Source organism: Tachyglossus aculeatus, chromosome X2 (assembly GCF_015852505.1).
Source record: "Tachyglossus aculeatus isolate mTacAcu1 chromosome X2, mTacAcu1.pri, whole genome shotgun sequence".
In the NCBI taxonomy this organism is placed as follows: Eukaryota; Metazoa; Chordata; class Mammalia; order Monotremata; family Tachyglossidae; genus Tachyglossus; species Tachyglossus aculeatus.
In genome coordinates this window covers 3530001-3545907 of record NC_052100.1, presented here as the reverse complement: position 1 = coordinate 3545907, position 15907 = coordinate 3530001, and the positions used below count along the sequence as shown (strand labels likewise).

Sequence of the window (15907 nt, the reverse complement as noted above, 5' to 3'; positions counted from 1 at the left end):
CCCAGCGTCTCCCACCCCGGTTCCCGCTCCAGTTGGGCCTCAACCCGCCGGCGGGGACCGTGGTGGTCCGGGGCGGGCGGGGGGTCCTCGGTACCTTGGTGATGCCCAGGACGCCAATGTTAGGGCTGGAGGAAGTGGATCCGTTTCCGGTGCCCAGCAGCCCGGCGATGATGCAGCAGACGCCCTCCATGAAGATGCCCCTGGAGACGAGGGCCGAGTCAGAGACCCCCCTAGGCATGGGGGTCTCCCCCACTCCCCAGGACTTAGCCGGGCCTTGGAACCGCACTGCTTGTTCAGCACGTACTAGGTGCCAGGTGCTGTACTGAACACTGGAGTGGACAAGAGAAGCAGCGTGGCTCCGTGGAAAGAGCCCAGCTTGGGAGTCGGAGGTCGCGGGTTCCAATCGCGGCTCCGCCACTTAGCTGTGAGAAGCAGCGTGGCTCAGTGGAAAGAGCCCAGGCTTTGGAGTCAGAGGTCACGGGTTCAAATCCTGGCTCTGCCAATTGCCTGCTGTGTGACCTTGGGCAAGTCACTTGACTTCTCTGTGCCTCAGTTCCTTCATCTGTAAAATGGGGGTTAAGACTGTGAGCCCCCCGTGGGATAACCTGATCACCTTGAACCTCCCAGCGCTTAGAACAGTGCTTTGCACATAGCGCTTAATAAATGCCATTATTATTATTATTCTCTGGGCCTCAATAATAATAATAATGATGGCATTTATTCAGCGCTTACTATGTGCAAAGCGCTGGGGAGGTTACAAGGTTGTCCCACGGGGGACTGACAATCTTAATCCCCATTTTACAGATGAGGTCACCGAGGCCCAGAGAAGGGGAGTGACTTGCCCAAAGTCACCCAGCTGACAGTCGGCGGAGCCGGGATTTGAACCCACGACCTCTGACTCCGAAGCCCGGGCTCTTTCCACTGAGCCACGCTGCTTCTCAGTTCCCTCATCTGTCAAATGGGGATGAAGACTGGGAGCCCCACGTGGGACAACCTGATATCCCAGTGCTTAGAACAGTGCTTGGCACATAGTAAGCGCCTAACAAATACCATCACTATTATTATACAAGCAAATGGGGTTGGATATAGTCCCTGTCCCACGTGGGGCTCACAGTCTCAACCCCCAGTTTACAGATGAGGAAACTGTGGCACAGAGAAGTTCATTCAATCGTATTTATTGAGCGCTTACTGTGCGCAGAGCACTGGACTAAGCGCTTGGGAAGTCCAAGTTGGCAACATATAGAGCCTTGTACTTCCCAAGCGCTTAGTCCAGTGCTCTGCACACAGTAAGCGCTCAATAAATACGATTGATGATGATGATGATGATGGCGGCATTTATTAAGGTGATCAGGTTGTCCCACGCTGGGGGGCTCACCATCTTCATCCCCATTTTACAGCTGAGGGAACTGAGGCCCAGAGAAGTTGAGTGACTCGCCCAAGCTGACAAGGGGGGGAGCCGGGATTTGAACCCATGACCCAGCGACTGCCAAGCCTGGGCTGTACTATCCACTATAGTCCACGCTGCTTTGAATGTGAGGGTGGGGGAGACTCCTCCCCAGCTCTACCGGCCCTGCCCGGGCTGGGGGGCCGGGAGAAGTGGGGCACTGGGTGGGTGGGTGGGCGTCCCTCACCTGTTGATGGCGTGGACAGGCGGTGGGGGGGCCCCCGCCAGCCGGGCGCAGGCGTAGTAGTCGCCGATGGACTCGATGATGCCCGCCAGGGTGGCACTGAACATGCCCAGCACGGCTGCGGCCGTCACCGTGGGCAGGCCCCACTGGCCTGCGGGTGCCCGGTGGGTCAGGGCCGCCAGGACAATCATAATAAGAATAATAATAATGGTATTTGGTAAGCGCTTACTCTGTGCAAAGCACCGTTCTAAGCGCTGGGGAGATACAAGGTGATCAGGTTGTTCCACGTGGGGCTCACAGTCTTAATAATCCCCATTTTACAGATGAGGTAACTTGAGGCCCAGAGAAGTTAATAATAATAATGGTATTAAGCGCTTACTATGTGCAAAGCACTATTCTAAGCGCTGGGGAGATACAAGGTGATCAGGTTGTCCCACGGGGGGCTCACAGTCTTCATCCCTATTTTACAGATGAGGTAACTGAGGCCCAGAGAAGTTAATAATAATAATAACGGTATTAAGTGCTTACTGTGTGCAAAGCACCATTCTAAGCGCTGGGGAGATACAAGGTGATCAGGTTGTCCCACCTGGGGCTCATAGTCTTAATCCCCATTTTACAGATGAGGTAACAGGCACAGAGAAGTTAATAATAATAATAATGGTATTAAGCGCTTACTATGTGCAAAGCACTGTTCTAAGCGCTGGGGAGGTTACAAGGTGATCAGGTTGGCCCACGGGGGGCTCACAGTCTTAATAATCCCCATTTTACAGATGAGGTAACAGGCACAGAGAAGTTAAAATAATAACAATGGTATTAAGCGCTGGGGAGGTTACAAGGCGATCAGGTTGGCCCACGGGGGTGCTCACAGTCTTCATCCCCATTTTCCAGATGAGAGAAGTGAAGTGACTTGCCCAAAGTCACCCACCTGGCAATTGGCGGAGCCGGGATTTGAACCCAGAGCCCGGGCTCTTTCCACTGAGCCACGCTGCTTCTCTAGCACCGAGCTGCATTTCCGCAAAGTGTGACTTTGGGCAAATCACTTCACTTCTCTGGGCCTCAGTTCCCTCATCTGTAAAATGGGGATGAAGACTGTGAGCCCCCGTGGGACAACCTGATCGCTTTGTAACTTCTCCAGCGCTTAGTAAGCGCTTAACAAATGTCATTATTATTATTATTATTCTCTAATAGCAAGCACTTATCAAGTACGTATTTGTACGTATTTATTACTCTATTTTACTTGTACATATTCTATTTATTTTATTTTGTTAATCTGTTTTGTTTTGTTGTCTGTCTCCCCCTTCTCGACTGTGAGCCCACTGTTGGGTGGGGACCGTCTCTAGATTTTGCCAACTTGGACTTCCCAAGCGCTTAGTCCAGTGCTCCGCAAACAGTAAGCGCTCAATAAATACGATTTAATGAATGAATGAATGAAAGTCACACAGCTGACATTTGGCGGACCCATATATTGAGCTCTTCCAAGCGCTTAGTACAATGCTCTGCACACAGTAAACGCTCAATAAATACAATTGAATGAATGAATGAATGAAAGTCACACAGATGACATTTAGCAGAGCCGTATACTGAGCTCTTCCAAGCACTTAGTCCAGTGCTCTGCACACAGTAAGCGCTCAATAAATACGAATGAATGAATGAAAGTCACACAGCTGACATTTGGCGGAGCCGTAAGTGCTCAATAAATACGATTGAATGAATGAAAGTCACACAGCTGACATTTGGCGGAGCTGTATACTGAGCTCTTCCAAGCGCTTAGTCCAGTGCTCCGCACACAGTAAGTGCTCAATAAATACGATTGAATGAATGAATGAAAGTCACACAGATGACATTTGGCGGAGCCGTATACTGAGCTCTTCCAAGCGCTTAGTCCAGTGCTCTGCACACAGTAAGCGCTCAATAAATATGATTGAATGAATGAAAGTCACACAGCTGACATTTGGCGGAGCCATATACTGAGCTCTTCCAAGCGCTTAGTCCAGTGCTCCGCACACAGTAAGTGCTCAATAAATACGATTGAATGAATGAATGAATGAAAGTCACACAGATGACATTTGGCGGAGCCATATACTGAGCTCTTCCAAGCACTTAGTCCAGTGCTCTGCACACAGTAAGTGCTCAATAAATACGATTGAATGAATGAATGAATGAAAGTCACATAGCTGACATTTGGCGGAGCCATATACTGAGCTCTTCCAAGCGCTTAGTCCAGTGCTCCACACACAGTAAGCGCTCAATAAATACGATTGAATGAATGAATGAATCAAGTACCACAATTATGATTATTTAAGGGTTGAAGGATGCCACCCTCCTGTGTCCCGTCCCCCCATCCCCTCTGTGGCGGGGGGTCGTCGGCGGCGGGGAGGCCAAAGGACTCACAGGGGTACGGGAATCGGAACCAGGGGGCGATGGCCATGATCTCCCCGCGGGCGTCCGTCCGGGCCTTGAAGCCGTACACGGCGGGGTCAGAGGGCAGCGCATCCGTCAGGGTCAGGACGTAGCAGAGGAGCCACACCACCGTGATGGCCAGCACGATCTGGGGGCCGGAGGAGGGGGATGTCGCCGAGGGGGGCCCGCTGAGGCACCAGCCCCGGCCCCCCGACCCCGACCCCGCTCTCACGGGAAACATTTTGAAGATCTGGATCCTGAGGACGGTGAAGCCCAGGCCCCGGCGGTAGCCGGGCAGCAGGAAGGGGACGTTGCGGAGATACTGGGAGAACAGGACGATCAGCGCGATGGACCTGTCCGAGGGGCAAAGCCGGATGACCCTAACAGGCCGACAAAGGTAGGTTGGGCCTGGGGGTCCGGGGGATGGCCAGGGGCCTGGGAAATAATAATAATAATAATAATAATAATGATGATGATGATGATGGCATTTGTTAAGCGCTGATTATGTGCCAAGCACCGTTGTAAGCGCCGGGGTGGGATCACGTTGTCCCACGTGCGGCTCCCGGTCTTAATCTTCACAGTCCCTACTCAACCTTCATTCATTCATTCGATCATACTGATTCCAGGGGCCTGGGAAATAATAATAATAATAATAATAATAATAATAATAATAATGATGATGATGATGATGGCATTTGTTAAGCGCTTACTATGTGCCAAGCACCGTTGTAAGCGCCGGGGGGATACAGTGGGATCACGTTGTTCCACGTGGGGCTCCCGGTCTTAATCTTCACAGTCCCTACTCAACCTTCATTCATTCATTCGATCATACTGATTCCAGGGGCCTGGGAAATAATAATAATAATAATAATGATGATGATGATGATGATGATGGCATTTGTTAAGCGCTCACTATGTGCCAAGCACCGTTGTAAGCGCCGGGGGGATACAGTGGGATCACGTTGTCCCACGTGGGGCTCCCGGTCTTAATCTTCACAGTCCCTACTCAACCTTCATTCATTCATTCGATCATACTGAGTCCAGGGGCCTGGGAAATAATAATAATAATAATAATAATAATAATAATAATAATAATAATGATGATGATGGCATTTGTTAAGCGCTTACTATGTGCCAAGCACCGTTGTAAGCGCCGGGGGGATACAATGGGATCACATTGTCCCACGTGGGGCTCCCGGTCTTAATCTTCACAGTCCCTACCCAACCTTCATTCATTCATTCGCTCATATTGATTGAGCGCTTCCTGTGTGCAGGGCACTGTAGTAAGCGCTCTGTCTCCCCCTTTTAGACTGTGAGCCCACTGTTGGGTAGGGACCGTCTCTATATGTTGCCAATTTTTGTACTTCCCAAGCGCTTAGTCCAGTGCTCTGCACATAGTAAGCACTCAATAAATACGATTGACGATGTTGATGATGATGGGAAGTACAAGTTGGCAACATGTAGAGATGGTCCCTACCCAACAGTCATTCATTCATTCAAGCGTATTGATTGAGCGTTTACTGTGTGCAGAGCACTGTAGGAAGCGCTTAATAAATGCCATCATTGTTATTATTTTCTCCGGGCCTCAGTTCCCTCGTCTGTAAAACGGGGATGAAGACTGGGAGCCCCCCGGGGGACAATCTGATTGCTTTGTAACCTCCCCAGCGCTTAGAACGGTGCTTTGCACATAGTAAGCGCTTAATAAATACCATCATTATTATTATTATCCCTGGGCCTCAGTTCCCTCATCTGTAAAACGGGGATGAAGACTGGGAGCCCCCCGGGGGACAATCTGATCGCTTTGTAACCTCCCCAGCGCTTAGAACGGTGCTTCTCACAGAGTAAGCGCTTAATAAATGCCATCATTATTATTATTATTATCTCCGGGCCTCAGCTCCCTCATCTGTAAAATGGGGGTAAAGACTGTGAGCCCCCCGTGGGACAACCAGATCTCTTTGTAACCTCCCCAGCGCTTAGAACGGTGCTTAGCACATAGTAAGCGCTTAATAAATGCCATCATTATTATTATTATCTCCGGGCCTCAGTTCCCTCGTCTGTAAAATGAGGATGAAGACTGGGAGCCCCCCGGGGGACAATCTGATTGCTTTGTAACCTCCCCAGCGCTTAGAACGGTGCTTTGCACATAGTAAGCGCTTAATAATGCCATCATTATTATTATTATCCCTGGGCCTTAGTTCCCTCATCTGTAAAACGGGGATGAAGACTGGGAGCCCCCCGGGGGACAATCTGATCGCTTTGTAACCTCCCCAGCGCTTAGAACGGTGCTTTGCACATAGTAAGTGCTTCATAAATGCCATCATTATTATTATTATCCCTGGGCCTCAGTTCCCTCATCTGTAAAACGGGGATAAGGACTGGGAGCCCCCCGTGGGACAATCTGATGGCTTATTAACCTCCCCAGTGCTTAGAACGGTGCTTTGCACATAGTAAGCGCTTAATAAATACCATCATTATTATTATTATCCCTGGGCCTCAATTCCCTCATCTGTAAAACGGGGATGAAGACTGGGAGCCCCCCGGGGGACAATCTGATCGCTTTGTAACCTCCCCAGCGCTTAGAACGGTGCTTTGCACAGAGTAAGAGCTTAATAAATACCATCATTATTATCCCTGGGCCTCAATTCCCTCATCTGTAAAATGGGGATGAAGACTGGGAGCCCCCCGGGGGACAATCTGATCGCTTTGTAGCCTCCCCAGCGCTTCATAAATGCCATCGTGATTATTATTACGGACCAGGGCCTAGGGGAGGGGCCCTGGGACTAATCAGGATAATAATGATGGCATTTCTGAGGCGCTTACTCTGTGCAAGGCACTGTTGTAAGCGCCGAAGGCCCACCCGCCCACCTCGTCCCTTCCTCACAGCACTGAGATCCCCCAGTGGGAGCCGGCCCGGTCTCCGGCTGCTTGGAAGACGGACAGGCCGATGAGGGAGACGGTCGGGGTGACGGTCAGGGGCCCGATGTAGCCGAGCAGGGCCCCCGGGAGGCCAGTCAGCCCAATCACCACCTCCACCAGGCTGGACACCACGATTGCGCCTTGGATCTGGGGGCCGGAGGGGTCAGGAGGGGACGAGAGAGGGGAGACGAGAGAGACACGGTGTTGGGTAGGCCTCTATATGTGGCCACCTTCTGTTTATCATCAATCAATCAATCAATCGTATTTATTGAGCGCTTACTGTGTGCAGAGCACTGGACTAAGCGCTTGGGAAGTCCAAGTTGGCAACATCTGGAGACCCAACAGCGGGCTCACAGTCTAGAAGGGGGAGACAGAGAACCAAACCAAACGTATTAACAAAATAGAATAAATAGAATAGATATGTACAATCAATCAATGGTATTTATTGAGCGCCTACTGTGTGCAGAGCACTGGACTAAGCTCTTGGGAAGTCCAAGTTGGCAACATCTAGAGACCCAACAGCGGGCTCACAGTCTAGAAGGGGGAGACAGACAACCAAACCAAACATACTAACAAAATAGAATAAATAGAATAGATAGGTACAATCAATCAATCAATCGTATTTATTGAGCGATTACTGTGTGCAGAGCACTGGACTAAGCGCTTGGGAAGTCCAAGTTGGCAACATCTAGAGACCCAACAGCGGGCTCACAGTCTAGAAGGGGGAGACAGAGAACCAAACCAAGCATATTAACAAAATAAAATAAATAGAATAGATATGTACAATCAATCAATCAATGGTATTTATTGAGCGCTTACTGTGTGCAGAGCACTGGACTAAGCGCTTGGGAAGTCCAAGTTGGCAACATCTAGAGACGGTCCCTACCCAACAGCGGGCTCACAGTCTAGAAGGGGGAGACAGAGAGCAAAACCAAACATATTAACAAAATAAAATATGTACGAATAAAATAAATAAATGATAACGATGGCATTTATTAAGCGCTTACTATGTGCAAAGCACTGTTCTAAGCGCTGGGGAGGTTACAAAGTGATCAGGTTGTCCCACAGGGGGGTCACAGTCTTAATCCCCGTTTTCCAGATGAGGGAACTGAGGCACAGAGAAGTGAAGTGACTCGCCCAGAGTCACACAGCTGACAGTTGGCAGAGCTGGGATTTGAACCCGTGACCTCTGACTCCAAAGCCCGGGCTCTTTTCCACTGAGCCACGCGGCTTCTCATAAATTATAATATTTATAATTATAATATATATATAAATAATAATAATAATAATTGTGGTATTTGTTAAGCGTTTAGTCGGTACCAGGCACTATAATAAGCGCTGGGGTGGATCCGAGCAGATCGGGGTGCACACAGTCCCCTGGCCCCCGTGGGGCTCACAGTCTTCCTCCCCATTTTACAGGTGAGGGAACTGAGGCCCGGAGAAGTGAGGTGATTTGCCAAGTCAGCAGATGAGCGGAAGAGCCAGGATTAGAACCCAGGACCCTCCCGACTGCTGAGCCCGGACTAATTGGATCGTATTTATTGAGCGCTTGCCATGTGCAAAGCACTGTACTGAGCGCTTGGATTGTTGGGCCCGCTGTCGGGTAGGGGCCGTCTCCCTAGATGTTGCCAACTTGGACTTCCCAAGCGCTTAGTACAGTGGTCTGCACGCGGTAGGCGCTCAGTAAATGAACAGCAGCCAGTGTGCCAGCTGGGACGGGGGGCAGAGCCGGCTCACCTCGGTTATCCGTGGATGCCAGATGTGTGAAGTGTTGAGTGGCAGGCTCCAATTCCCGTAGATCTCCTCTGGGTCGGGAAAACAGACAGGAATGTCGGGGGGCAGTTGGGAAAGGGGGCAGAGGGAGAGAAGGCCTTTCCCCTCCTCCAACCCCCCTCTCTTCCCCCTGTAATAATAATAATATCATTACACTAATAAATAATATACAACTATATTAATGCTAGTAATATATTAGTATAGTATATAGCAGCATAGTATAGCATATATCGTATAGTATATATAGTGTAGTATGGCATATGTAGTATAGTATGTGATATAGTAAAGTATATATAGTGCAGTATAGTATAGTATATGATATAGTAATATATAATCTAGTATATATTAATATAGCATATATTAATATACTAATATTATCCATTCAATCATCTATTGATGCTAGTAATATATTAGTATAGTATATAGTAGCATAGTATATATCGTATAGTATATATAGTGTAGCATAGTATATGATACAGTAACATATAATCTAGTATATATTAATATAGCATATATACATATACTAATATTCATTCAATCGCATATTAATGTGTCATATATTAGTATAGTATATAGTAGTATAGTATATATCATATAGTATATATAGTGTAGTATAGTATATATAGTATATAATATAGTAACATATAATATAGCATATATTAATATAGCATATATTAATATAGTAATATTATTCGTTCAATCATATATTAATGCTAGTCATATATTAGTATAGTATATAGTAGTATAGTATATATCGTATAGTATATATAGTGTAGTATGGTATATATAGTATATGATATAGTAGCATATAGTCTAGTATATATTAATATAGCATATATTAATATACTAATATTATTCATTCAATCATATAGTAATGCTAGTAATAGATTAGTATAGTATATAGTAGTATAGTATAGTATATATTGTATAGTATATATAGTGTAGTATAGTATAAATAGTATATGATATAGTAACATATAATATAGTATATATTACTATAGCATATATTAATATACTAATATAATTCATTCACTTGTATATTAATACTAGTAATATATTAGTATAGTATATAGTAGTATAGTGTAGTATGTGTCGTGTAGTATATATAGTGTAGTATAGTATGTATAGTATAGTATATGATATAGTAATAAATAATGTGGTCTATATTAATATAGCATACATTAATATCCTAATATCATTCATTCAATCGTCTTTATGGAGCACTTACTGTGTGCAGAGCACTGTACTAAGCGCTTGGGAAGTCCACGTTGGCAACATCTAGAGACGGTCCCTACCCGACAGCGGGCTCAAGGGGGCAGAGGGAGAGAAGGCCCGACCCCTCCTCAAACCGCCCTCTCTTCCCCCTCTAATAATTATAATAATATCATTATACTAATAAATAATATATAACTATATTAATGCTAGTAATATATTAGTATAGTGTATAGTAGTATAGCATGGTATATATCGTATAGTATATGTAGTGTGCTATAGTATATATAGTACAGTATATGACATAGTAATATATCATATAGTATATATTAATATAGCATATATTATTATCCTAATATTATTCATTCAATCGTATTTATTGAGCGCTTACTGTGTGCAGAGCACTGTACTAAGCGCTTGGGAAGTCCAAGTTGGCAACATCTAGAGACGGTCCCGACCCAACAGCGGGCTCACAGTCTAGAAGGGGGAGACAGGGAACAAGATTAAACATATTGGGAGGATTGGGTCCGTCCTGATCACCTCGTATCTACCCCGGCGCTTAGTACAGAGTGGACGTTTAGCAAATACCACCATAATGATCAAATATATTGTATTGTATTGTATCAAATATATTGTATTGTAATATATTGTATTCCTTGTGTTCCCCCAACCCCCCCAGCACTTGGAACAGTGCTCTGCACATAGTAAGCGCTTAACAAATGCCATCATTATTATTATTTTTATTACAAGTTGGCAACATACAGAGACGGTCCCTACCCAACAGTGAGCTCACAGTCTAATTACTCTATTTATTTATTTTATTTGTACATATTTATCTATTCATTTTATTTGGTTAATATGCTTTGTTTTGTTCTCTGTCTCCCCCTTCTAGACAGTCTAAAATCATTACTCTATTTTATTTCTACACATTTATTCGATTTATTTTATTTGGTTAATATGTTTTGTTTTGTTCTCTGTCTCCCCCTTCTAGACAGTCTAGAATCATTACTCTAATTTGTACATATTTATTCTATTTATTTTATTTGGTTAAGGTGTTTTGTTTTGTTCTCTGTCTCCCCCTTCCAGACAGTTTAGAATCATTACTCTCTTTATTTTATTTGTACATATTTATTCGATTTATTTTATTTGATTAATATATTTTGTTCTCCGTCTCCCCCTTCTAGACAGTCTAGAATCATTACTCTGTTTTATTTGTACACACTTATTCGATTTATTTTATTTGGTTAGTATGTTTTGTTTTGTTCTCTGTCTCCCCCTCCTAGACAGTCTAGAATCATTACTCTAATTTGTACATATTTATTCTACTTATTTTATTTGGTTAATATGTTTTGTTTTGTTCTCTGTCTCCCCCTTCTAGACAGTCTAGAATCATTACTCTAATTTGTACATATTTATTCTATTTATTTTATTTGGTTAATATGTTTTGTTTTGTTCTGTCTCCCCCTTCTAGACAGTCTAGAATCATTACTCTATTTTATTTGTACATATTTATTCGATTTATTTTATTTGATTAATATATTTTGTTCTCCGTCTCCCCCTTCTAGACAGTCTAGAATCATTACTCTATTTTATTTGTACACATTTATTCGATTTATTTTATTTGGTTAATATGTTTTGTTTTGTTCTCTGTCTCCCCCTTCTAGACAGTCTAGAATCATTACTCTAATTTGTACATATTTATTCTAAATATTTTATTTGGTTAATATGTTTTATTTTGTTCTGTCTCCCCCTTCTAGACAGTCTAGAATCATTACTCTCTTTATTTTATTTGTACATATTTATTCGATTTATTTGATTTGATTAATATATTTTGTTCTCCATCTCCCCCTTCTAGACAGTCTAGAATCATTACTCTGTTTTATTTGTACACACTTATTCGATTTATTTTATTTGGTTAGTATGTTTTGTTTTGTTCTCTGTCTCCCCCTCCTAGACAGTCTAGAATCATTACTCTAATTTGTACATATTTATTCTACTTATTTTATTTGGTTAATATGTTTTGTTTTGTTCTCTGTCTCCCCCTTCTAGACAGTCTAGAATCATTACTCTATTTTATTTGTACACATTTATTCAATTTATCTCATTTGGTTAATATGTTTTGTTTTGTTCTCTGTCTCTCCCTTCTAGACAGTCTAGAATCATTAGTCTAATTTGTACAGATTTATTTTATTTATTTTATTTGGTTAATATGTTTTGTTTTGTTCTCTGTTTCCCCCTTCCAGACAGTCTAGAATCATTACTCTCTTTATTTTATTTGTACATATTTATTCAATTTATTTTATTTGATTAATATATTTTGTTCTCCGTCTCCCCCTTCTAGGCAGTCTAGAATCATTACTCTATTTTTTTGGTAAATATTTATTCTATTTATTTTATTTGGTTAATATGTTTTGTTTTGATCTCTGTCTCCCCCCTCTAGACTGTGAGCCCACTGTTGGGTAGGGCAAGTCACTTCACTATATGTTGCCAGCTTGTACTTCCCAAGCGCTTAGTACAGTGCTCTGCACACAGTAAGCGCTCAATAAATAGGAATGAATGAATGAATAAATATCACAATAATGATCATTATTACCTTCCGGAGGACACTTCCACTTATCCAGGGCCAGGATGGCTTTGGCGGGCACCAAGAAGGCCAAGGCGCTGGCCTGAAACAGGGGCAACCTGCAGCACCGAGGAGAGAAATCAAGTCATGGTGAGATGCCCGGGAGGGGACAGCAGGAGGGATTGAGGGTAGACCCAAGGGCGGACTTCCCTAGAACAATTCCCAAGGAAACTGGGGAGGCCTCCTCGAGACTGTGAGCTCGTTGTAATAATAATAATTATAATAATGATGGTATTTGACTGTGAGCCCACTGTTGGGTAGGGACTGTCTCTATATGTTGCCAACTTGGACTTCCCAAGCTCTTAGTACAGTGCTCTGCACACAGTATGCGCTCATTAAATACGATTGATTGATTTGTTGAGTGCTTACAAGGGTGCCAAGCACTGTACTAAGCGCTGGGGTGGATACAAGCAAATTGGGTTGGACCCAATCCCTATCCCCCTGTGGGGCTCAAAGTCTCCGTCCCCATTTTGCAGATGGGTAGGGACCGTCTCTATATGTTGTCATCTTGTACTTCCCAAGCGCTTAGTACAGTGCTGTGCACACAGTAAGCGCTCAATAAATATGATTGAATGATTGATTGTACTTCCCAAGCGCTCAGTACAGTGCTGTGCACACAATAAATACGATTAAGTGAATGAATAAATGAATGGGGGGAACTGAGGCCCAGAGAAGTGAAGCGACTTGCCCAAGGCCCCCACGGCAGACAAGTGCGTGACTCAGTGGAAAGAGCCCGGGCTTTGGAGTCAGAGGTCGTGGGTTCGAATCCCGCCCCGCCACATGTCTGCTGTGTGACCTTGGGCAAGTCACATCACTTCTCTGGGCCTCAGTTCCCTCATCTGGAAAATGGGGATGATGACTGTGAGCCCCACGCGGGACAACCTGATCACCTTGTATCCCCTCCAGCGCTTAGAACAGTGCTTTGCCCGTAGTAAGCGCTTAACAAATGCCATTATTATTATTATAATTATTAAGTGGCAGAGGCAGGATTAGAACCCACGACCTTCTAATTCCCAGGCCCGGCCTTTAGTTACTACACTCTGCTGCTTCACAGTTGTCGACTGTGAACTCGTTGTGGGCGGGGACTATCACAGTTTACCGTTGTCGTGTACTTTCCCAAGTGCTTAGTACAGTGCTCTGCCCCCAGTAAGCTCTTAATGGATACAATTGCATTTTTATTGTAATAATAATTAATAATTACGGTACTTGTTAAACGCTTACTATCTGCCAAGCACTGTTCTAAACGCTGGGGTAGAAACTAGTTAATTAGGTTGGACACGGTTCTTATCCCAACTCGTACTTCCCAAGTGCTTAGTACAGTGCTCTGCACACAGTAAGCGCTCAATAAATACGATTGATTGATTGATTATCCCACGTGGGGCTCGCAGGCTTCATCCCCATTTTACAGATGGGGGGATGGAGGCCCAGAGAAGTGAAGTAACTTGCCCAAGGTCACACAGCCTTATTAAGCACTGGCTATGCGCAAAGCACTTTTCTAAGCGCTGGGGAGGTGACAAGGTGATTAGGTTGTCCCACCTGGGGCTCACAGATTTAATCCCCATTTTACAGATGAGGTCACTGAGGCCCAGAGAATAATAATAATAATGGCATTTATTAAGCACTTACTATGTGCAAAGCACTGCTCTAAGCGCTGGGGACGTTACAAGTAGCATGGCTCAATGGAGAGAGCCCGGGCTTTGGAGTCAGAGGTCCTGGGTTCAAACCCCGGCTCTGCCAATTGTCAGCTGTGGGACTTTGGGCAAGTCACTTAACTTCTCTATGCCTCAGTTCCCTCATCTGTAAAATGGGGATTAAGACTGTGAGCCCCCCGTGGGACAATCTGATCATCTTGTAACCTCCCCAGCACTTAGAACAGTGCTTTACACATAGCAAGCACATATAAATATGATTGAATGAATGAATGAATAAATGCCATTATTATGATTATTACAAGGTGATCTAGACTGTGAGCCCACTGTTGGGTAGGGACCGTCTCTATATGTTGCCATCTTGGACTTCCCAGGCACTTAGTACAGTGCTCTGCACACAGTAAGTGCTCAATAGATACGATTGAATGAATGAATAAATGAATGAATAAATGCCATCATTATTATTATTATTACAAGGTGATCTAGACTGTGAGCCCACTGTTGGGTAGGGACCGTCTCTATATGTTGCCAACTTGGACTTCCCAAGCACTTAGTACAGTGCTCTGCACACAGTAAGCACTCAATAGATATGATTGAATGAATGAATGAATGAATGAATGAATGAATGCCATCATTATTATTATTATTACAAGGCGATCAGGTTGTCCCACGGGGAGCTCCCAGTCTTCATCCCCATTTTCCAGAAGAGGTCACTGAGGCCCAGAGAAGTGAATCAATCAATCAATCGTATTTATTGAGCGCTTACTGTGTGCAGAGCACGGGACTAAGCGCTTGGGAAGTCCAAGTTGGCAACATAAAAAGTGACTTGCCCAAAGTCACCCAGCTGACAAGTGGATTTGAACCCATGACCCGTGGCTTTCCGCCGAGCCGCGCTGCTTCTCCCTCGATTGACTGGCTCCAAGTCGGCAGACTATGGACCGGGACGGAGGCAGGGGGATGGGAGGTCCGCCCTTTGGGTCCGTGGGGAGGGTCAGGGGTCATCATCATCATCATCAATCGTATTTATTGAGCACTTACTATGTGCAGAGCACTGTACTAAGCACTTGGGAAGTACAAATTGGCAATATCTAGAGACAGTCCCTACCCAACAGTGGGCTCACAGTCTAAAAGGGGGAGACAGAGAACAAAACCAAACATACTAATAAAATAAATAGAATAGATATCTACAGGTAAAATAAATAAATATATAGAGTAATAAATATGTGCAAACATATATCCATATATACAGGTGCTGTGGGGAAGGGAAGGAGGTAAGATGGGGGGGATGGAGAGGGGGAGAGGAAGGAAGGGGCTCAGTCTGGGAAGGCCTCCTGGAGGAGGTGAGCTCTCAGCAGGGCCTTGAAGGGAGGAAGAGAGCGAGCTTGGTGGATGGGCAGAGGGATTGGGGGCATTCCAGGCCAGGGGGATGACGTGGGCCGGGGGTCGATGGCGGGACAGGCGAGAACGAGGTACGGTGAGGGTCAGGGGTCGGGGGTCAAGGGTCGGGGGGGAGGGGGGCGGCGCCTGACCGGATGCCAAAGGTGGTCTGGATGAGGGTGGTGATGCCCACGCAGGTGAAGATGGTGCCGATGAGCTGGCTGATCATGGCCTGGTCCTTCCCCACGCACAGGGCCTCCGCCAGGAGGAAGGGCACCGCGATGGTGCCACTGAAACACGTCAAGTAGTGCTGCCCCGGGGGGCCGGCG

General features: G+C 45.2%; 1 protein-coding gene across 3 annotated transcripts in view; it reads right to left on the bottom strand.

The window, feature by feature from the left end:
- SLC23A1 (solute carrier family 23 member 1) overlaps nucleotides 1-15907 on the bottom strand; it is a 29099-nt gene that overhangs the window by 6846 nt on the left and 6346 nt on the right. For 2 of the 3 annotated variants that reach the window (XM_038771599.1, XM_038771600.1), the window contains 8 exons: nucleotides 15731-15888; nucleotides 12523-12611; nucleotides 8682-8749; nucleotides 6910-7091; nucleotides 4261-4381; nucleotides 4020-4176; nucleotides 1632-1779; nucleotides 95-200 (listed from right to left, as the gene is read on the bottom strand). In XM_038771599.1, coding sequence (XP_038627527.1) covers nucleotides 95-200; nucleotides 1632-1779; nucleotides 4020-4176; nucleotides 4261-4381; nucleotides 6910-7091; nucleotides 8682-8749; nucleotides 12523-12611; nucleotides 15731-15888 — 1029 coding nt within the window. The remainder of the gene's footprint in view (nucleotides 1-94; nucleotides 201-1631; nucleotides 1780-4019; nucleotides 4177-4260; nucleotides 4382-6909; nucleotides 7092-8681; nucleotides 8750-12522; nucleotides 12612-15730; nucleotides 15889-15907) is intronic. The other variant, XM_038771601.1, reaches the window with a different exon arrangement.